We start from the raw sequence: 21,965 nt of genomic DNA, 5'->3' as shown, positions 1-21,965 counted from the left end.
TTTTAAGCAGAATAATTTTATTTTTGTTATGGATTTTTTGTTTGGTAAATTATTTGTGATTTTAGTTGAGAAAACATTGATCAAAATTGGATTTAGGGTTCTATTTTAACTATTTTACAAAACATAGGGTCCAAAAAATAATTTATTAAAATATATGGTCCAAATAAGTAATGAGACAAAACATAAGTCCAAAAAAATATAAACCCTATTGAATATTATCATTCCTAATTACACCAAACCAAACAATAATATTAAAATTAGTAAGTAAACTGCAATATTAAAATTAGTAAATTTAGTGTAATATAAATATGAAAAGAAAAAACAATATACAGAAATAAAAGAAAAAATAATAAAGCACGTATAAATGGAAAAAAAGAAAATTACCGTATTTTTTTATAATTTCTCTAAAAAGAATTTATAATTTTTTTTGTTATAATAATAATTAATAAATATAAATGAAAGTACAATTCATTCAAATTGAGAAGAAAAAAATTAATTACACTATATAACTATTTATGATTAGCTAAACATTCATATTTATCAAACTTTTAGCAAAACGTTTTTTAAAAGATTTTCCATCACCAGAAAAACCCTTCTAATAGTGTGTTACTGATTTTAAATGTAAGTATTTTTATTTTCCAATAACATAAAGAACAACAACAATGTAATTTGAGTCAATTATGTTATTATTAAGTATAAATACAAAATTATAATTTTGCGTTGAAACAAAATGGGTATCTGAACGTACTATATATATATATATCTTCCATTAATAATTATATAAATTCATATAAAATATTGATCTAAACTTTAAGGCTTCTAAAACTTTTTTGTGATGTGAACAAAAAAATACAAAAAGCACTTTAATAAATCCAAAGGCCTTGTACCAAAAATATAAATACTCCATTTTTTATATTTTCTCAACTTACAGTATTTTTATTTTATTTTATTTTCATAGAAAGATGTGTATAATTGTACTATTATTATTATTTTTTACATTAATAGAGTCGTCATAATTATTGTTCCCTACTTTGTTTTATTATTTTCTTTCATTTTATTTTAATTTTTTTGTAAGTTAATATAATTGTTATTTAATTTTATTTTTGGTGTGCGTTCTTGAGATTCTTCACTGGAGAGCCCAAAAGCGCTTTTGAAGATCCAACAATGCCACGCACACCTTGTCAGCTTTCATACCAGAATTAGGGCTTTTTCTCTTTATCTTTTTTCCTTTCTCAGCTCTTCACCCCTAAAATTCCCTCTAATTTACCCCTTAGCCATTCCTCTACTATCCACCATTTACCAATTTCAGAGCCTTTGGATTTTGATTTGGGGTTTGAAGTGTCTACTTCGGTCGGATCAGAGCTCGGATTGGGGATGATTCAGGGTTTGAGGGGTTAGCCATAGCAGTTTGAGTTGTTGACTTTTTTTTTAATAGAGTCAGATACTTAATTGGAAAAGCTAGCCAGCAATTGAGGGGGGCTTTCCTTATTTAGATTTGCAAGTTTTTGCATTGAGAGGATTGATTGGGGAACTAGTGAGATTGAAGTGATTTTGCTTTAAAGGTTGTTGATTTGGGATAAAGGGGTTTGATTGAAAGAATTTTGAGGCTTTTTTGTTTAGGTGGGTTGTGTTTTTTATTTGCTGGCCCTGCATGTTGAAGTTTTAAGGGGTCCTCTGCTGTGTCTGTGGAGGATCCCTGTTGAGAAAGAAGCCCCTTTTGTTTCTTAAGTAGAGAAAGATGGGTTTTGAAGTGGATTATGAAGAAGATATTGGAAAATCTTTGTTGGATTAGTTTCTTGTGATTGGAATTGGGTTTTTGTGGTGGATACACAAGTGGGTGGTTTGAATTTTGCATTTTGAGTACATAACTTGGTGGGAAATGTTTGTTTCTGGTCCAAATACAGGACATGAGAGTGGTGGTGGTGGAGTTTCCGGATCGGTTTTAATCCCGACTCTGTTCATGTGGCGTTACGGTGGAAGAAGTGTTCTACTTTGTGGTTCTTTTACGAGGTTAGAGACTAGAATTATGAATCGAATGGCATTAACTGGATTTGAACTGCTTCTTTTGTTGGAGAAAAATTATGGTTTCCGACTAAAGTTCTATGCATGTTATCAATTTAATTTGGATATGTAATATGGATGTAGATCGATTTTTGTATGTACAGGTGGGCAGACAATATACCTCTTTCTCCAGTCGAAGGAAGTTCAACTCTCTTTCAAGTTGTTTGGAATTTAACTCCGGGATACCATCAGGTTAAGGAATGCTTATGATTGAAACTGTTGAACTCAAACCTGATAGGAAAAACCTGACTTTAATGGTTTAGTTGAGATGAGATGAGATATGCTTACGTATTGAGACATCGAAATCTTAAGAGATAGCCTTATCTTGTTTCCTGATGCATACATATTTTGTATATAATGCAGTATAAATTTAATGTCGATGGAGAGTGGCGGCATGATGAGAACGAGCCTATTGCGAATTCGGATTATGGCATCGTGAACACTATCACGGTATCTACAGAGTCAGACATGGCTCTGACAGGTGCTTCTTCTGAAGCACCTGGTAGTATGGATGTAGATAATGAATTCTTCATGCCTGTGGTAAGGATTTTCGCTAGTTTAATTTGGTCTGCCTCTTATTTTTGCTGCTTATTTTCTAATATTTGTGAGTGTAGCATCAAACCTAAATTATGTTTTCGAAACACCCAGCAATCCAATTAAAGGAACTGAGGAAGTATAATTATTTCAGTTGCTAGATAACACAAAGGCTATCACTTTAGTTTTCAAAATTTTTACTGCCCTCTTTGTATGGAAAAATCAAAGGATCTAGACTGGAGTTTTATGTTTCCTTTCCGGTATTCTTCCAGTTGATGAGGTTGACTGTAGTCACTGTACGTAGTTTCTGATTCTGCGTAGACAGAATTCATGGCAGTGATTTTGGGATTGTTTCTCCTTTATTGTAGTTAATAGTTCTCTTTCCTTTTTTAGCTGGTTGACTGTATATTTTTGTAATGCCTCTGAGTATACTTTAGGAATTGTTTTCTTATCTTTAGGATTTTGTGAAGCAAAGTTGTGAATATGGATCTTCATCTTTAAGTCCTCCACGTTTTTGGAAAAGAATTAAGAGTTTTTTAGAATTAAAGCATAAGCTTTGAGAAATCTCTTCAAGTGTCTGGAAGAAGATCAATTATGTTTAATCAATTTTCTGATCTTAGTTTTCTTTGAGAATGTTTTCCCTCTACACACTCTTGCACTTGAGTCATTATTTTAAGATAAAAAGGGCACTGGCCTCGATGGAGCACATTCCCTCTAATATGATGTTTGATGGCTAGGGGGAATAATCGTGAACAGTTAGTCTTAATTCAGTTCATTGGATTCCAAGTTTGGAATGGCTAAATGGTAATTTAGAAGTGTTTCTCTTTATTAGTATGCTCATTCTAGGTAGAGAGTTGCTGCTTTATTTTATTACTTTTTAATGTTATCTTGCTTTACAAGTTAGGTCATCTTGTCAGGTGGTCTTTTGCAGATACCAAGTTTATCAAAGGATGATGTAGAGGTCTCTCGGTACCGTATTTTTATGTTCTTGACTACAAATACTGCTTACAACTTGCTTCCTGAGTCGGGCAAGGTTTGAATGCTTAACCCACTTCAATTTATTTTGTATATTCATGGGTTGGTGTTTAGCACTTTAATATGCTAAAGCTCAGAATTGCTTTTTCCTTGAGTGCTTAACCCTTTTCCTTAGTCTATTTGTATATTCATTGGTCAGTGTTTTGCACTTCAATATGTTGAAGTTCATAATTGCTCCGTGCTTGAGTGCTTAACTCTCATCTTTGGTATATTCAGTGTTTTGTGTTTTGCACTTTAATATGCTGAAGCTCATAATTCGTCAAACGTTGCAGGTCGTTGCATTGGATATTAATCTACCAGTAAAGCAGGCATTTCACATTCTATATGAGCAGGTAGATATATTTTTTGCACAAGGCGGGGTAAAGGGGGAGGAGTGCTTCTTTTGTTTTGTATTAGTCCCGTGATTAAGTATTGTGCGTGTGCGTTTTTTTATATGTTTGCTTTCTGACTAACTAGTGACTAATTTATCAGTTGTTTGTTTTGCTATTACATGTTATTTTCAGGGCATTCCTGTGGCTCCTCTCTGGGATTTCTCCAAGGGTCAGTTCGTTGCTGTTCTTACTGCATTGGACTTCATCCTCATTCTGAGAGAGGTTTGTCCTAAGGAACTGCTTTGTTATTCTCTATAATGCGCACTCATATGATTTGGGGGTAAAACCTTTTTACATGTCAAAATTTAGAAAGCATGAAGTGTAGATGTAATACAATGGTTGCCAACAGATAGATACTTCATGATTGTGATTATCTATCTTGTGCACAAGACTAAGTTTTATCTGTCAGTCATAAAATACTTGTGATCTCAGTTGTTGAGCAATGCTTCGAGGAAGAGTCTGCGTCCTAGTTATTAGGCTGGTTTATTTTCAAGGTTTGCAAGTCAAGATATTAATTATTCTTGTTTGCTTGGTAAATGATTGTCAGATCAAACTATTTTTAATATTTTTGCTTGTGAAAATCCTTGAGTCATACTAGTGTTTGTTATTGTTAAAGTTTTCATACTTTAAATGTTTCCTTCTTATCAAAATATCATAGTTAGTGTGATGATCATGAACCTGCTTGGATCCGCATGTAGTGTATTACGAATCTACATGCTAACAAAAAAGTGCCATATCCATAACTGCCAGATTTGCTTTTAGAAGTCTGGCTTGCACAGAAGTTTGTGTCCATATATTGTTGCTTTTTTGCAAGTTTAGGGTAATACATACATGCACACTTAGTTTAACGAGTATGTATGATCTTTTTTTTTAGCTCCGGAGACATGGACCAAATTTGGCTGAGGAAGAGCTTGAAACTCATACTATAGCAGCTTGGAAAGAAAGAAAAGCTAGCCTCTCTATACCAACTCAAGTCAATGGGGAATCTTGTACTCGGAATCTTATCCAAGTAAGTAGAAACCTTCAATAGTTGCGTAGACTCTGGAGCTTAAGGATCTTATAATATAATGTTTGAAAGGTTTTTAAGTAGTTAGAGCTAACCTGTCTGTGTCCGTCTTTTGAAGTATTAAGTTTGCTTTCCTTGAATTGTCATGTACTTTAATGTTTGGCTATGCTGTGATTGATTGCAATAATTGATTTGCCCAGTTCAATTAGCTAGTGCCTTGTTGTATCTCTACTTGAAAACTACTCCAACTTTCAGGCTGGGCCATATGACTCTCTCAAAGAAGTTGCTTTGAAAATTTTGAATTATAACGTGGCCACAGTTCCCATTGTCCAACCTTCTTCACAAGACGGTTCATTTCCCCAACTGCTACATCTTGCTTCCTTGTCTGGAATACTAAAATGTAAGCTTATTACTTGTGTGTTAGTTTGAAGTGCATAACATAAATAATCAATGCTAATCCTTGGGAATGTATCGTCTACACTCAGGTATATGTAGGCATTTTAGACATGCTTCCAGCTCCTTGCCCATTCTTCAACAGCCAATTTGTGCTATTCCTGTGGGCACCTGGGTTCCAAAAATTGGAGAGCCAAGTGGACGACCTTTTGCAATGTTGAAACTCAATGCCTCTCTGAGTGATGCCCTATCTTTATTGGTTCAAGGTGATTTTCTTTTACCCCTATCTATCTGCTTCGGGTTTTCAGTTATAGTAATATTTTCCTTTTTCAGCCAACTATCACATTTGCCTATAATTGTGCTCGTACTATGTTTCATTACTGAGAAATTTGTAGCAGCCCCTTATTGATCATAATGTGATGGATGAGTTTGAGGAAAAGAGGCATTTTCTTTGTCAGGTTACTGGAACCTGTTTGGTCTTTTACTACTCACATCTTTAGTCTTTCGTTTATAGAACTTTACAAAGCTGGTTTCTCTTTAACCAATATCTGGGTCTAGACTCTAGGTGTTTTATATTTCAATTTTCTCTTACAGCTGAAGTCAGTTCAGTACCCATAGTTGATGACAATAATTCATTGCTCGATATTTATTCACGGAGGTACTATTGTTTTTTTCTCAAATTCTGTTGTGTCCTTTGTCTCTCTCGGTTCTTTTTATGCATACAGCTGGAGCTAACATATGTATCATATATCCTTCACAGTGATATCACTGCTTTGGCTAAAGATAGAACTTATGCACAGATTAGCCTTGATGAAATGAGTATCCAGCAGGTAACTGTTAAATTGTCACTTTCTTGTGTTCGTCTCTATTCATTTGTCTTTGATAAAATAAACATCCAAACCTGATAGTAGTACAAGCCCTATAAAAATCCTGTAAGCAACATGCACAACTAACTGTTGGTTGTACAAATTAGCATTTAACAAAAGCTGACTTATATGAACCATAAAATGGCTTTTGAATTGACTAAACCATGCAATGACCACAATACTTTCAGGTTTGAACAATATATCAAAAATGTTTGTCAGCTCATTGCATTTTCTCCTGCCTTGACTCCTGTGATTTCAATATCCTTGCTTTTGTGTATACCATTGCAGGCATTGCAACTGGGACAAGATGTGAATTCTCCTCGTGGCTTCTTCAATGGGCAGAGATGTCAGATGTGTTTGCGGTCTGATACCCTGCATAAAGTAATGGAGCGGCTGGCGAACCCTGGTAAACTGCAAATAACCATCTGTAACTTAACCTTTATCTTTCACATTAATTCAAAGTGTTTTACTTTGAAAGGCATTTCAATAGCTTATTTGAAGGATAGTCTTTACTAGCGCCTTTTTTTCTTCTTCTTGTAGGCGTTAGGAGACTTGTGATTGTAGAGGCGGGAAGCAAGCGCGTCGAAGGAATCATTTCATTGAGTGATGTGTTCAGGTTCTTGCTAGGGGTAAAAGCTTAAAATATGTAGATCATAATTTTCTTTGAGGTTTTTTATGGTAGTAGCATTGGACAAATTGATCAGCTTCGTTGGCAAAATTATTTTTAAGTTATTCACTTCTTCTGCATTTCGAATGCCTCATTTGATCATCCCACTACTCTGTATTGGACGGTCTTGTTTCTAAAAGCATACACCTTTCTAGAATAGAAATTTACCCCCCAAAAAAAATTGTAAATTGTGAAGACTGGTTTTTTATTTTTATTTTTTTCGTTTCACGACCAAATTAATATCAAAACCATCTTGGTGCAGCTCAGCTTGCTATCTTTAATATCAAATGCCAACAAAATAAGATATCAAAGGAAAAAGAATAAAAACAAGTGGCTCTGTGATCAATTTTTAGTTACTCAAAATTGCTATTCATCACATTTAGTTTCTTAGTTTTTCTACTGCCAAGAACCTCTAGATTTATTTCTTTTTTATTTATTTAAAATTGTTTTGCATCATAATGTTTGTTGACCTTTTCTTTTTCTAGTTTGACCGTTGGGTACAGGTGTCCTAGTTAGCAAGATTAAACGGTTTGAAATTTGGTTAGGTAATTACTATCACAAGTTTGACAATATCGGTTAAATAATAGAAAATTGCAATCCGGAAAGAAAACAAAAATTACACGTTTTTCCTGAAAATTTATGTTTCACTCCTTTGAACGAAGAAAAATGTTATTATTAAGTAATCTTCACCTCTGCCTGTCAAACATCAAGCTTACAGCGAACTTAATTCACTTAATATTTGATTAATTGTAGCAAAATTTCTATAAACTAATAATGTGGACAATAAAATCTTAATATTTAATTGAAGTATTATATTATAGAGAAATTATACCAACTTATCAAGTTATTATTTATTGAAATGTGGAGTGTATTAATTGAGTGAGTCGTGTAATTTAGTAGCAACTGTAAAAAGAAAGAAAAATCCATTCCAGCCCCCATTTTCTTTTTTGTAAACCGAGTTTTAGTCCTTTTAATTACAAAAAAATATAGTGACAACAAAACAAAAGATATGGAACTTCAAAAAGTTCTAATCACGATGTATAGCAAAGTTGAAAAAGAAAAGATTGCCAGCTGCCAAGTCCATTTCAAAATAAGAAAATGGAAATACAACCCAGCTTATATTATAATTACTATTTGGCACCAGTTTTATCTGCCGTCGTCATCTGTTTCTGAATGTCAAAAAAAATTAAATTATACAACACAAGAAATGAGGGAAGAGAGAGCTATAAACATATAACTGTTCAAGCTCTTCCCATTACCATATTTACACCAAGCTAATTCAAGTACTAACAGGACCACATGTGAATGATTACTCGTTCTGCTTGATTTAGTAAAAGGGGTTTTTTTTTTGCCCTTTTTCTTTGTCTAGATTGAGCAGATTACGAGTTTTCAAACTCAAGTTGGTACGAGGGCTAATATTTGAGTCTTGATTCTACCCATGTACGATTGTATTTCTCTGTATATTTGAATATTTTGAGAAGACAATGGATACAAGCTTGAGACGGCTGTATCTAATATTTGAGCTACTTCCGATGGAGGATATTGTCGTTCTGTACATGTCTGCAACACACACACACACAAGTAAACGATTAATTCAAAGGAAATTTTATTGAATCACTAAACGCAAGCCAAAGCCTGTTAAGTTTTTGAGTTGAAAACTAAAATTTATGAGTTATACCTGTATCATGAGCAAACTAGCAACACATGAAGAGATGATGCCTGAAGGAACTTTTGCCTCGCTTTTTTCAGAATCTGTACGCAAATTTAAAGCAGATGAATCACCGGTGACGACAGGCTCCGATGTACAAGAGATCAATGGATTGCGATGGCCTGATGTTCCATTGACCTGCTCCTGAGGCTTGTTCGTTAATACTCTGGACTCCGATGTCACTGACTTGTTATCCAGAGAGTCTAGAGCTTCTCTAATCTTCACATAGGCGTCTTCCCCTTCCTTACTCGAAGAAAATGCCTGGAATCTTACTTTATCAGATGCACTTCCTTAAAAATATTTACAAAGTACCAAAACAAAGAAAACTAAACATTTGAAGCAGCAATGGTGACTATCCATTAAATTATAACCAAGTCTAAACTACCAGAGGGACGCAAACCCAGCAGAACATAATCTTTAGATGACTTGTGGACTTCAAAGTAGAAACAGAAATATACAATTTATAGAAAACCTAATGTTCATGCCATGTATAGATCAATAATTAAATAGCATTTGCATTAAACACAAACGATGCTGACAGACTAAAAAGCAGAGGGCTTCCGAACCTGAATAGCAGCATCAACCATAGATTGTGCTTTTATTGTTGATCCTTTAACAATTTCAACGACATTAGATCCTGAGTCTTGAGAAATGGAAAAATTATCAAATGAACCTGGAACGTTACTGTGGGTAGTGGAATTGATAGGGGTCTTCAAACCAGGAAGCAAGACATTTCCTGGATGAGTATTACGTTGCCTCAAATCATGCAAAGCCGAAGAAACCTGCGTGTCAGAACAAAGAATTAGATGCAGCTAAGAAGTCAAAGCAGAGATAGTAGCTGAAAATAGACAATATATTATATATATATATAGTGACAGAAGCCACGTGCCTGGCTACTGGCTTCATTTAGCTGTACAAGTACTGTGGCGTAATGCTTCTTAAACATTTCACAATCTTTTAAAGAGTAGTCTCCATTATTCTGGTTTTCCAGTATTTCATTATTTGTTTTTCTAAGCTCCGTCAACAATGCTTCCTAAACTCAAAAAAAAAACAAAAAAAAACAAAAGAGAGAGAGAGAGAGAGAGAAAGGGAGAGAGTGAAAGAAGAAGCCAATTGAGACCGTCAATCTTCAGCAAGACGCAGGTACACACAATATGCCAACATGGTGAATCAAAATGCCATGGGTGACCAAATATGCAGACTAATAATTTGATAAACTAGATCGAACCAAGGTGGGGCAACAAAATATCCCAGAAGACACTCGACAAGAATAATAAGAACAAGGTCTCCTCCAACCTCCACTCCATAAAAAAAAATCTATTTTTAAATAAGCCAAAGGTTTATAACCTTTTTGTCAAGAGCACGAGTCAACTCAGAAAGAGCTCGTATATCTGCTTCCCTAGCTTGGTTGTTTGCCACCATAAAAGATTGACCGTAGGCTATTGGTTGGGTACTACTAACAATGTCAATAGCTGTTGCTTTCAAATGAGAAACAGAATGGGTTGTATCCCCCTGCACATATTACATTTAAATAAATTAAATCTATGGAAGAGCAATTAATTTAAGGGTTTTTTGCAGATGAAATTCCTAACTTGCTCCGTCTTTTGCACTGACGTACGTCCCTAATCTTAAATTTTTATCATTTAAATCCCTAACATGAATAATTCTATGCATCCATTCATCCCTGTTCATAATCCATCTAAAATTTACATTAAAACTTCCCAGATGAGAAAATTCTAGGGGTATTAGCACAAAAAGCTAGCACAACAAGGAAGAAGACAAAAACTCATTGTTAGCTTCATTACTATAGCAAGCACTTCAAAGGAAAAACTTCAAGCACGACATTGACAAACTTCACACACGCTGATGTATGGCTGGCTGTAATGAATGTCTTACAAGTCTTTAATTTCTATGTTATAGCCTTTTTATTAAACTAATAAGTGAATAAATTCCTCTTCAGAGGAAAAAAATCGCTTATTGCCAGGTAGATCCCATTGGGAATCAAACCCCAGACTTCAAGGAAGCAAACCATATGCATATCTAAACCGACAGCTAACGCATGCATAAATTAAACATACAGAGGAAGGGTAACTCATGATGCCCAGTTAAATAATTTAAATAAAATAAAAAGAATTGCTAAATTGTTTTGCACTTTCTGTAAAAAGAAAAAATAAAAACTGCAAACTTCTAAATGTGAAAAACGAATGTTAATCCAGAAAATAAAAAGATAAGGAACAAAATTAGGTCAGCATATAAAGGAAAGTAGATCAAAACATGCAACGGGTTTTGATAAGGTTTAGTTGAAGATATATGAAATCAAATTTCTTTAATAAGCATTCTGACCTTTCCATGCTTTCCCAAGGTATTCATAGATGTAGGTGCTTTCTCCATGTGCCCACTTGAAGCAAACATCACAGGCCCTCCAAAGTTCCCATTCGGTTGTGCCTCTTTAGATGTAAGAGAAAATTTGTCAATAGCAATGTTCTGTCTCCTAAGAGATTCTGGCATATTCTCCATTGGGTTTAAAGGCATGCAATCAACATCCTACAAATAAGACTTCCGTTACTCTCCCAAAAAGAGATGGTACTTCTATTAAAATGTCACTCTTTGCTTAGAAAAAGAAAAGTGAACAAAATAAGGTGGATGGAAAAAAAATAAAACACCATCTTCATGAAGATTCGCAGAAGTCAGTGGTAAAATAGTCACTTCAACTAAAATATTATTTTTGAAGATAAAATAAAACAAATAAATCAAACCATTGGGATAATTCATTAATACACCTCAACTAAAATATGAACTACTTGACACTCTTAGAGTCGCAGTCCATTAATCAAGCTGTGTGCATTTACTACTTCTCCTAGGCATCTAATGTTTTTTTCTGTATGATATTCTTATGAATCAATAAATAGAATCTCTCTCATTATATATGGGTAAATAATTCGCAAAAAGCTCCTGCATAATACTACAAATTGATATAATTTCTAAGAAATAGCTCTACGTACTTATTATCATCTGAAATTGGAAAATCAAACCAAGTGTTCAAATAACTATATTACTTCAGAAATAAAGACAAGTTAGAAAAAACTTTCAAACCTGCTGGCAATGGAGGAATTATAACTTTCACCATCACTAAAAAATCATATATAAATATATCCAGCATTTCTCTACTGCTTGTACCCATGTCAGCTAATAAAAATCCAAAAGCCATCCCCAGAAATAAACATGTACAAAATAAAATATGAAGAGAAAATTTAAAAAGAGCCCAGTACCATGACAAATTCAACACCTATGTCAGGATGGTCAAACTGAATCCTGCACTTATCATGATCAACTGTAAGCACACTTCCATCGTGAACTTCTCTAGTTTTGGGATGTATAGCAATCACCCGCTGTCCAACTGTAAGAGGTCTCGCTAAATCTGTAGGGAGACCTTCCCTAACACCAGTCCGGAGTTCAGTATAATGTTCTCTAACAGATTCTCGATACTGTTTAAGTTTCTTCCTTTCTTCGCGAAGAAAAAGTTCAGAAAACCTCCGAGGTTTTCCAAGGGAGCTGCATTAAAAAGACATCACATTTTAACCAAGTTTTGTAGGCATTTTTCATATGAGGACTTAATTTTAATCATGTTTTGCAGGCATTTTTCATAGAACTTTTTTAGCTAATTGATGCTAGACGCTTAAAGCTTAGTTTGGAGGTGTACCTTCTAATGACACCCCATTCAACCCGAGTTAGCCTTGGGATATGACCCAATCCAACATGGTTTAAATACTCCTCAAACTCCCTCTTGGAAAACCAAGGGTAATCGATCGCACTATAAAACCACTCAAATGTGCACCATCTTCGAACCATAGTTGATGATAGGAAACAAGAAAGCTTTTCCTACAAATGAAATGAAAAGGCATCAGTTAATCAACTTTAGATAGTTTTATGATTTAAAGCAAAACAAAACAAATAAATAAAAGGTTAAAACTTACCTCTGCCAAAGCGGAATATTTGTTAACCTGCCGTTTTACAATATTCTCCGTAGACTTGATGTCTTTGGTGGGCAATGTTCGGGGTAGATACATTTTGCGCTTACTTCTTTGTTTAGTTGGTAAGTTAACATGGCTGGCAGCAGGAACTTGGGTAGTTGATACAACTAAATCAGTGCCACTTCCAGTTCTGTTATATTCACTACTCAAAGAACCTTCAGATGATCCTACTGATTTCCACTGTTTTGAAGGAGTAGAAGTTTGGCTACTCCGTTTACCTTTAATCACTGGTTTACTCTCCTCTTCACAAATATCCTAAAACAAGTATAACACAAAGACAAAAATAATATGATAATAGTTAGTCAAATGAAATATTTCTCATGTATTTCAACCATAATCAATACATTCAGACCAGTTTCGGTCTGTGCTTCCTCAGAATTGTACTTTAGATTGTGTTGTTTGATAACTCAATACTTATCACAAGACTGCATCTGTTGTCCCCAAAATTGCCTCAAATAATGAATATAAATTTAATGTATTTACTTTGTTTTATAAAAGCTATACCTCTATCTTAAAAGTTCCTTTTAGAATAGCATCTAGACGAGCTTCTACTTTTGACATCTGTAGAATAAAAAATGAAATTAGCATTAAATCAACCAATAAGCTGACATCAATCGATGAGGCAGAGAGAGAGAGAGAGACTTTTATGAATTTTTTTTTACAAGATAAGAATGATTTCGTGTTCACCTTTGGTATCAAGGACTTCCGCCTCCTTTTCAATAATTTGTTGTCAGAATGAAGTTGTGCCGTTGTTGAATCATTATTAATATCACCATTTGCATCCCTTCCAAGTTTGGATTTTTTGGAAATAGTACCATTATTTTTAGAAATTGCAGGGGGTACCTTTTGTTTAGCACCCGAGAGTTTATTTTTGTTTCTTACTTGGCTTGTTGCTTCAGGTACACTGCTTTTCTCTTCTGTATCGAGAGTTGTTCTTTCTTCCTTCAATTGGACAGATGATTCTAGATACACAAGAATATGATAAAAGATGAGAAGCCACCATAAGAAAACAAGAACCAAATCATTTCAAGGCACATAGCATAAGAAAGACAGATTTCAAAATAGCTGCACCAGAACAACAATGATCCCTGAGAAATAACTTTAATCTAAATTTTAGATTTAGATCGAACTTTAATACCTTCTAAATTTATTAGATGTAAATAGATATTAATTCAATCTTAAATCGGAATGAAAACATGGCATTCCGGATAACTTAAGAGCATAACAATTCATACTACAACTGAAAGGTGCTTACCAGATTCCATAGTGCATGTCATGAGCGACAAATTGGCCAAAGTTTGAAGAGCATCAATGGCAGAGCTTTCATCTGGATATAAAAAATCAAGAACTATTACAAGAAGGCTAGCTTTAAAAGTAAGAAGCAAAAATTTAAATAACCATATGCAAATCAGTAACTGTGCGAGGTACACTACATGGATATGGTGTTTACATATAGAATATTTTCATCTGAGTTTGTATGCTTCAAGGAAAAATATCATTTTGCACCAAATGTTGTAGCTAAATACCATACTTGAATTTTTATTTTAGAAAATTTCAATGATAACGTTTTTTAACCCTTCAACTTATTTTGGTTGAATTTTTTGTTAACAAGGCATTCTTAATCTTGTTTTATTTGAATTAATACATTTTTAATTGATTTATTATTATTATTATTATTATTTTGGAAACCTCATATGACAATGAATCTTGTTTAATATTTCATTTTTTTATTTTAATTTTGGTTCCATGAATAAAAATATATAATAAATTATTTAAAATTATATTTAATGAAGTTAAATGATTTTATTACGAAAAATTTTGACTAAATTTTAGTAGATTTTGTAAAACAAATAGCTATCATTAAAATTTTCAAAAATCAAGGATCAAATGTGCTATTTAACTAAAGGGCAGGGATCAAAATAATATTCTCCCATTGAATAGAGTAATACTAATGATATGAGCTTTAACGAATTCTTTTTCAATACTAACGAATTGAATAGAGTAATACTAACGAATTCTTACCAGATTTCGTAGGTGTATAATGTTTTGGTGCAAATTTAAAAATTAATGTTTTGGTAAAAAAAAAGTAGAGCAATTTGAAAAAGAATTCGTTAAAGCTCAACTTTGTATTTTGTTTTTGTTCTCATTGCCCGAAAACAATTCACAATTTATTACATTGCAACTTTCAAATATTATATAGACACTCTGAACTGAATTGACTACATTTACAAAATATTATATTTATTTTAGGTTATTAACACTTATTTTATAGGAAATTTTATTCCTAATTATAGTTTTTTTTTTTTTGTAAATACACTTGCATCAATTTTATTCCACTCATAATTTTTTAAAAACTAATATTCACTCATCACTTTCTTCAAAATGTTGTTCTTAATTTTTATGATTATTTTATTTATAATTATAAAAAGATGGGGTGTATTTGACAGTAAAATGCCATGAGTTGAAATAAAAGATATACAGTTGTATATTTTGTTCTGCTCACTCAAGGTTAAATGTGTAGTAAAAAATTAGAAAAAATAGGTATACTCATTTAAAGATAAATATATATATATTTTGTTTTAAATTGGTTAAACAAAGAACCAAATATAAAATTGTAATGTGACAAAAAGTACCTCCAAAAAATAGCTTTTTGCTTCTCTTCCGTTGACTTTGCGGAGAAACTCGCTCAACTTTCGTATTTGAAAATTCAACATCAACTTTTCCCTTCAAACTGCTGACGTTTTGCCCTTCTTCTGTGCCACTACATGCTTCCCCACCATCATCATCCTCAACATTCTCTTTTTTTCCATAAAACTTCTTCCCCTTTTGATGAACCTCAACTGTACCAACACCTTCCATAGCCATTAAGGAGCTAGCATCCTTTCCATAATCTCCATTTTCAGCTCCCCTGCTTCCAACACTACCTTCAAACCAATCGTCATCCACCGAAGTATCACGAAGTCTTTGTGAGCGCTATATTTACATAGAAAAAAAAAGGAGTTATTTTTACAGAAACAGAAAATAGTTGCACTGGCATAACACAAGAACTTCAATACATACTAGTGCTAATCTTTCCCAGCTCTGAGCAGGAGAAGAGCTGATATGCTTGTATGGTGTAGAAACTTGAGGGGAACCTACTCTTTGAGAAGCCTCAGTCAACGCCAACGCTGCTACATGTGCATCATCATTATCATTCTCAGCCTTTTTGCCCTTCCTATTTGGTGATATTTGATTTTCCTTATACTCTCTCTTATGTGAGTATGAAACTGGAAAACGTGGTGTCCGCTTCCCAACTACACGAGGCTGGCTACCTGATATGATGTTAAAGCACAATGGAACTCATGTTTTAGAAGGTGGGAAATTTAGTAAGTGCAGCAATGTTGTTTCACTTTGAGAGTAGATGTCCAGATCAAATAATCAGCAACATAAGAGAGGAGGGGGGTGAGGAAGTCAACAAAAGCTAGTCAACTTTAATGATAGTCATGAGATAAAACTATCTTCTGCCAAATATTGTACAGAAATTAGGTCTCCTGCATATTTTATAAATCTCTCTATAACCGTTCCAAAATTTATTTTCAAAATCTAATCACAAAACAACCCAAAATTTAACTCTAACAACTTATCACAAACTTTCCAAGTCTTCAAAGATTGTTCTGTTTCTACAGGTTTTGGGTTCTTTTTGGTAACAACAATTGAGAGCACAAATAAGAGCATGGAGAAAGACTTTTGAAATTAATCTGTGACATCACCTAATTGTTTCAGTGCACACATTCATTTGTTATAAATTTTTCTTGTCTTTTATTAATAAAAATATTCCACCTTTGCATACTTCTCTCATTTCATAAATAGTTATTCCAAACAAGGCAAATATTAAGATCCAACATACAACTGTTCGTTTTTTGCTCTCTTATCCCAGCATAATTTTGCACATCATCAATATCTCTACACATTTAACCTCATTGTCATTAATTTATAAGTGAGTAACAACTGATTAGAGCAAACAAACTTAATATTGATAAATGCCAGCAAAAAGATCTTGATAAATTATATAAAACAGCATGTTATTTTACCATCACTGCGTTTCCTTTTGAGTAATGATAAGCATCCATCAGTAGAAGCAACTGAGTGAGATTGGAAAAGATCTTTTGAGGTGTTAAAATTATCTCTGCCACGCTTGCGGTTTTGATGTTTTCGAGAAAGTCCTGAACCATCATTGCTCTCTTGTTCACTATCGCTCCCTTCCTATCAATTTAAGTTTGAAAAGAAAAGCCATGGTCAAATCTGATTCCACAGTAAAGATTAATGGAAATAGTACTGTCCCGAAAAATCAGATGCAACTTAATCTAGTCTTACCAGAACATTATAGTGATCTGTCATCATTGCTATAAGGCCAACCACAGAAGCTGTCCCTTCTGGCAGCGACAAGTATGCCTTAAAAACCAAAATCACACAAATCAGAATTAATAACTTACCTAACAAAGATGTAAAGTAAGTAATCATGGTAATATTAATCTAATACCCATGGAAAACATGTACCCGATTCATACTGTAAAGAGCCTCCACCATTTCGACAGTTCTGTTGCGCACTGCAGCAGCAACCTAGAAATCCACAGACATCAACAATCTAAACTCAAGAAAGAAAAACAGAATGTGTAAAAAATAATCTTTCAAAACAGATGGAGAACACACTATCATGTGCCTATGAAGATAGACAACGGAAATTCCTCAATATATCTTTGTCAAGCATACAATAATTTATATCAGACAGTTGGCAAGCGAACTTTAAAAGATGTGATCACACTGACAAGCTCTAGCTTATCTCTAATTTATCAAAATAAAATTAAATAGAAAATAATCCCAAAAATGGAACTGTATCAAGAAATAAGATATGGCATACCTTCCTCCAATCTTTTCCATACTTCCTATACGCTTCATAAAAACGCTCAAGCTCTCCCTTGCTCCACTGAGATCCCAACTTATCTGATAGTTTTTTCTTCTGTACACAAAGATAGCAAGCAAGAAATCAATAAAAAATTATACTTCCATAATTTCCACAAATCCAAGAATAGAAGAAAAAAATAATAAAAAAAAATCTAGAATTACTCTTTGAATGCTTTTGCTCGAGTTCCCGCCACCGCCATCTTTATCAGGAGAAAACGACACTGAACCTCGTTGCTTGTTCTTAGTTAAAATCCCTACATCTTTCTCCGGAGAATAAGAAACTGCACTTCCATACCGCTTGTTCACCCGAGATTTTTTGGTTGGAGCCATTAAGTGCAACACCAAATCTGAAAAAAGTTCCATAATCATCATTAGCAAGTTTAGAAAACTGAAAACAAAACACTCAATTTCACAATTTAAATTCTAATAATACCAATTTAAGGGGGCTGCGCAAACAACCAAGTATGGCAGAAAAAGAAAAATAACAGACAAAATATATCATCAAATCCCCTGATTCCTACCGAAAATAAAAAGGAAGAAAAAAACCTCAATTTCACAAGAAATTGAAGTTAAAAGCAAGACGAATTAGACATATCAGCACAACACATAAACCTCAGTGAATCATCTCGCAATTAGAAAAATCTTCTCTTTTCTCTTTTTTTTTAGCATTTTCCATTACCTTCTTTAACCTGAAGAATTCAAATAGAGGAGGAAGGAAAGCATTTTTTAGTTAAAATTACAGTTTTTCACTTAATTACGACTTCAGAAAAGCAAACGAATTTTCAAATTTGAAATCGATAAAAAAAAATCATTTAATATATATATTTAAAAAAAAACAGTCTTGAAATGCAAAGAAATTCAAAAAAAAAAAAAAAGGAATGCTCCAATACAAATTGCAGCTAAATAACCCAAAATGGATTTTGACTATCGAAACGAGCAACAGCGAAGAAAAATCAAAACGCCAAATCAAAAAATTTGAAAATCTTTTAATTTTTTTTTTAAAAAAAATAATGCAACTCACAAAAAATATAATATTTAAAAAAAAAAAAAAACAAAATCGCAAAATTCAAATGTCTGTACCTTTCCAAACCCTAAAGTCATAGATCGAAGGACCTTAGCGGTGGTAGGGTTTATCAGAATCTAAATTTGAACCAATTGTAGAGAAAAACAAAAACAAAAAATGATAATGTTTAAGAGAGAGCGATTCTTCTTGAAGCAACTTTGACCAGAAGAGAGAGAGAGAGAGAAAGCGTTTTAGAGAGAGAAAGAGGAAGAGGAGAGAAAGTAGAGAATAGCGTTGCCGCGAAACTTGAACTGTGGGGGGTTTGGGGAAGAGGGGCTAAACCATTTGGAAGATCTTTTTGATGGGTTTGTATTGTATTGTATTTTCAGAAGGTGTTGGGTGTGTGGATGGTGAGGTCAAGGAGGGAGACTACCCCTTTTTGTATTTAACCACTTCATCACCGTTCCCGGGTATTCCTTATGTCATCCTACGCTTTGTATTCGTAGCTCTTTCTTTCCTTCCATACGACCCACCGTAGCGGATCAAATTTGAATTTCTTTTTTAACAGAGAAGAAATCTAGATTATTATTTTAAAAAAATACTATTTTAAGAAAATATTACTTTATAATGTTACACTATCAAAATAATTAAATTTATTATTATACGTTTCAATTTAATTATTATTATATTATACTTTTTAAATATTTTAAAAATCCAAAACAAATTTTGTAATAGCTAAAATTTTTATAAATATTATTAATATATATATTGATGTCCATAATAATAGAGAATCTTCTTAGTCAAATATCATAATAATAGAGAATTACCGGGTTACCTAAAGTTAAATATCAATATTAATTATTTATTGTATTTGTGGTACTTACTTAATTTTTTTAGATCATATATATTTGTATAAATAGTGTTCAATACTCATTGAAATAATACACAAGAGTTTCACTATCTATTTATATCTCTGTTACTCTGTCTACTTCTTTTCTTTATACTTTATGTTGTTCGTGTTTCCACCAATTGACACGTGACAATCATTAGAGTAATTAAGCCTCGGACAGTAAGGAATCCCTGGTGAGCTCGCCCATAACTCCTTGGGGGGTAAGTTGCATCCCATAATCGTGCACTGCCCCCGGAGAAGGTTGTCATCAGGCGAGCTATATCCTGAGGACCACAATTATGATGCTCTCCTTCTCCATCAAATTCCTTCCAGTCTGTAATAAGCATTCTATGGACCCGGAGCATAGTGTCAGGTGTCAACCACAACGACCCTAGACTACAAGCAGCGGTCTAACACGTTACTATTACCCAAGTCGGGGTGTCGAGTCCATACAAGCGACAAACAACATGTCCTAATGCGCCGCCTAACATGGGAAATCATGCAGCCATCCACTGACACTGTCAGGGATGTGTTATTCCCAAAAAAGTTATGGGATGTAACCTCGTAAATGGGCCTCGTGTGATACACACAGGCTCACCACCTCCTTAATTATGAGAGCAAGTACTAATTAGCATTTATACCCCAGTTAATTGGGAATGTTTGTAATAACTCCCTGTTAAGGGAATTAATTGTCCTCGGCCTCTATAAATAAGGCTAGGGCATCCATTGTAAATGGATCCGAATTTTTGTATTTTAGAGAATTGCCCAGAGCTGCCTGAACTCCATAGAAGCTTGAAACCTTCAAGCTTCCTCGCACCCTAATACAATAGACTCGTGGACTATGGTTAATTAATAACCTAAACCACGTAAAATATGTGTCTTCACATTACATTTTCTTTAAGTTCTGTAAATTAGTTGATAGCGAAAAAGGCAATCAATACTTAATATTTTAGTATTCTTAATAGTTTTATAACATGTTATTAACACGATTCTCTAACTGTTCAAAGTATTATCATGGATCTCTAGCCATAATCATTCGTTGAATCTGAACTTGATGATTCATTCTTCAACCACCATCCTATGTTGATATCAAAATTCATCGTCAGGTCTATAATCATCATATGAGGTAAAAAACAAATTATTGCGAATGTATGCTTATATGATTACCATACTATATGTTTTGATGATAAAAAAATATATATGCGAGTTGTTATTTCACCATTGTGATAGCATTAGATGGTTTAATGTCTTGTTATCATAAATATGATTATTTTCATATGTATGTGTTCTTACTATCTCACATATATAATATTGATTTCACTATAGTATTTATTTTATAGTTATTTATAATGTTTACATTAGAAATTGTAAAGTCCAATATCTATGACATATCGAGAAGAAACAAAAATATTTATTATAGATCCTAAATAAGATCTTGCATATATCCTGAAGATTATGCAAATTAAATGTCATGACCCGGGCCTTAGGCTGTGGTGGATTTGTAATATCCATAACTTAGGTGGTCAAATGTCAAACTTTGACCCTTGTTGGAAAAGAACCATTATAAATAATCATTTAGTTTATTCCAAATAGGACAATAATTATAAGTCAAAAATAGTGGATTAACTCATATAATTATATATAAAAATATTAGTGATAAAAGCAAGATCATCTATCATTATACATAGAACAATAACATTCTCACAGTTATGTAGTCACCAAACAGTTAAATTTAATAAGCCATAAAACACCAAAATAATAATTAGCATCCATACATTCTTCATTCCTAACTTTTAGATAGCTAATTTAGAGATACATACCATAAGGTTCCAAATCAAATACATATATAATGTTCAGAAGATAGGACTATGGCACTAAATAGAACTAGGCTAAACACATTGGCTCTATCAATAATTCACCTTCTACATTCTCATCACTGGGTTCCTGGAATGGGAGAGATATAGGGGGTGAGCTTATGAAGCTCAGTAGGACCCAAAACGTTTAATAAAACCCATGCATGGTTAGCTTTGAAAACAAAACATACATCATCATGTATAAACCAAAATAGAGAGAAACCATAAATAATCACAAGAGTGCAACTACATGTGCACATCACACTGTCCACTAGATCCCTAGTTCCCGTTACCCACCATAAAAAAATTGACATCCTAAACTGGGTAGCCGGACATGATAACCACCACAAGAGGGAGGCTCATAACACTTTCTGTATACAGATGCTAGGTCTTTACACCTACAGGTGAGTGGTGTTGGTATTAAAAGTGCAAATCAGAGATATGTAGATGTAACGCCCTGGTTAGCCAAGACCGTTACACTGTGTATTTTAAATAATGCTAGACTCGATAAACGAGTCATTTGGCCATAAACATGCAACTAAATGTGATTAACGGTTTATGGTTAAAAATTTCGGTCAAAAGGAATAGTTATTTCGTTAAAATGTTA

General features: G+C 33.5%; 2 protein-coding genes across 4 annotated transcripts; one reads left to right on the top strand and one right to left on the bottom strand.

Annotated features, from left to right (window-relative positions):
- The first annotated feature begins 1,070 nt into the window (after positions 1–1,070).
- Positions 1,071–7,194, top strand: LOC133790938 (sucrose nonfermenting 4-like protein). Its single transcript, XM_062228788.1, has 13 exons — positions 1,071–2,010; positions 2,166–2,253; positions 2,425–2,601; positions 3,527–3,628; positions 3,903–3,962; positions 4,134–4,223; positions 4,876–5,010; positions 5,263–5,407; positions 5,493–5,666; positions 5,995–6,058; positions 6,161–6,230; positions 6,555–6,672; positions 6,807–7,194. The coding sequence occupies exons 1-13, from the start codon at positions 1,880–1,882 to the stop codon at positions 6,905–6,907; spliced, it is 1,455 nt and encodes a 484-aa protein (XP_062084772.1). The 5' UTR covers positions 1,071–1,879; the 3' UTR covers positions 6,908–7,194.
- A 788-nt stretch (positions 7,195–7,982) lies between these two features.
- Positions 7,983–19,021, bottom strand: LOC133790937 (protein ALWAYS EARLY 2). Of its 3 annotated transcripts, XM_062228785.1 has the most exons (20): positions 18,694–19,020; positions 17,776–17,960; positions 17,570–17,668; positions 17,209–17,271; positions 17,026–17,103; positions 16,743–16,914; positions 15,733–15,983; positions 15,306–15,645; positions 13,928–13,999; positions 13,360–13,634; positions 13,177–13,233; positions 12,616–12,927; positions 12,342–12,520; positions 11,911–12,193; positions 10,985–11,185; positions 9,989–10,153; positions 9,531–9,674; positions 9,208–9,423; positions 8,612–8,902; positions 7,983–8,493 (listed from the first exon to the last, which is right to left on the bottom strand). In XM_062228785.1, the coding sequence occupies exons 2-20, from the start codon at positions 17,941–17,943 to the stop codon at positions 8,329–8,331; spliced, it is 3,531 nt and encodes a 1,176-aa protein (XP_062084769.1). In that variant the 5' UTR covers positions 17,944–17,960; positions 18,694–19,020; the 3' UTR covers positions 7,983–8,328. The 3 variants fall into 3 exon arrangements, with proteins under 3 accessions (XP_062084769.1, XP_062084770.1, XP_062084771.1); XM_062228786.1 differs by lacking the exon at positions 9,531–9,674; XM_062228787.1 differs by lacking the exons at positions 9,531–9,674; positions 9,989–10,153 and having other exon boundaries at positions 18,694–19,021.
- Positions 19,022–21,965: the final 2,944 nt, after the last annotated feature.

This window comes from Humulus lupulus, chromosome 7 (assembly GCF_963169125.1).
Source record: "Humulus lupulus chromosome 7, drHumLupu1.1, whole genome shotgun sequence".
Classification (NCBI taxonomy): domain Eukaryota; kingdom Viridiplantae; phylum Streptophyta; class Magnoliopsida; order Rosales; family Cannabaceae; genus Humulus; species Humulus lupulus.
This window is presented reverse-complemented; position numbering and strand designations above follow the sequence as displayed.

What these genes read in the sequence shown, in the direction of transcription:
- LOC133790938 (XM_062228788.1), top strand. Translation starts at nt 1,880, where the DNA reads ATGTTTGTTTCTGGTCCAAATACAGGACATGAGAGTGGTGGTGGTGGA. An exon ending in TTCACATTCTATATGAGCAG is followed by an intron (nt 3,963 to 4,133) that starts GTAGATATATTT and finishes TGTTATTTTCAG; the next exon opens with GGCATTCCTGTGGCTCCTCT. An exon ending in GGAGCGGCTGGCGAACCCTG is followed by an intron (nt 6,673 to 6,806) that starts GTAAACTGCAAA and finishes TTCTTCTTGTAG; the next exon opens with GCGTTAGGAGACTTGTGATT.
- LOC133790937 (XM_062228785.1), bottom strand. Translation starts at nt 17,943, where the DNA reads ATGGCTCCAACCAAAAAATCTCGGGTGAACAAGCGGTATGGAAGTGCA. An exon ending in AAGGAACTTTTAAGATAGAG is followed by an intron (nt 12,928 to 13,176) that starts GTATAGCTTTTA and finishes TACTTGTTTTAG; the next exon opens with GATATTTGTGAAGAGGAGAG. An exon ending in GAATGGGGTGTCATTAGAAG is followed by an intron (nt 12,194 to 12,341) that starts GTACACCTCCAA and finishes TTTTTAATGCAG; the next exon opens with CTCCCTTGGAAAACCTCGGA.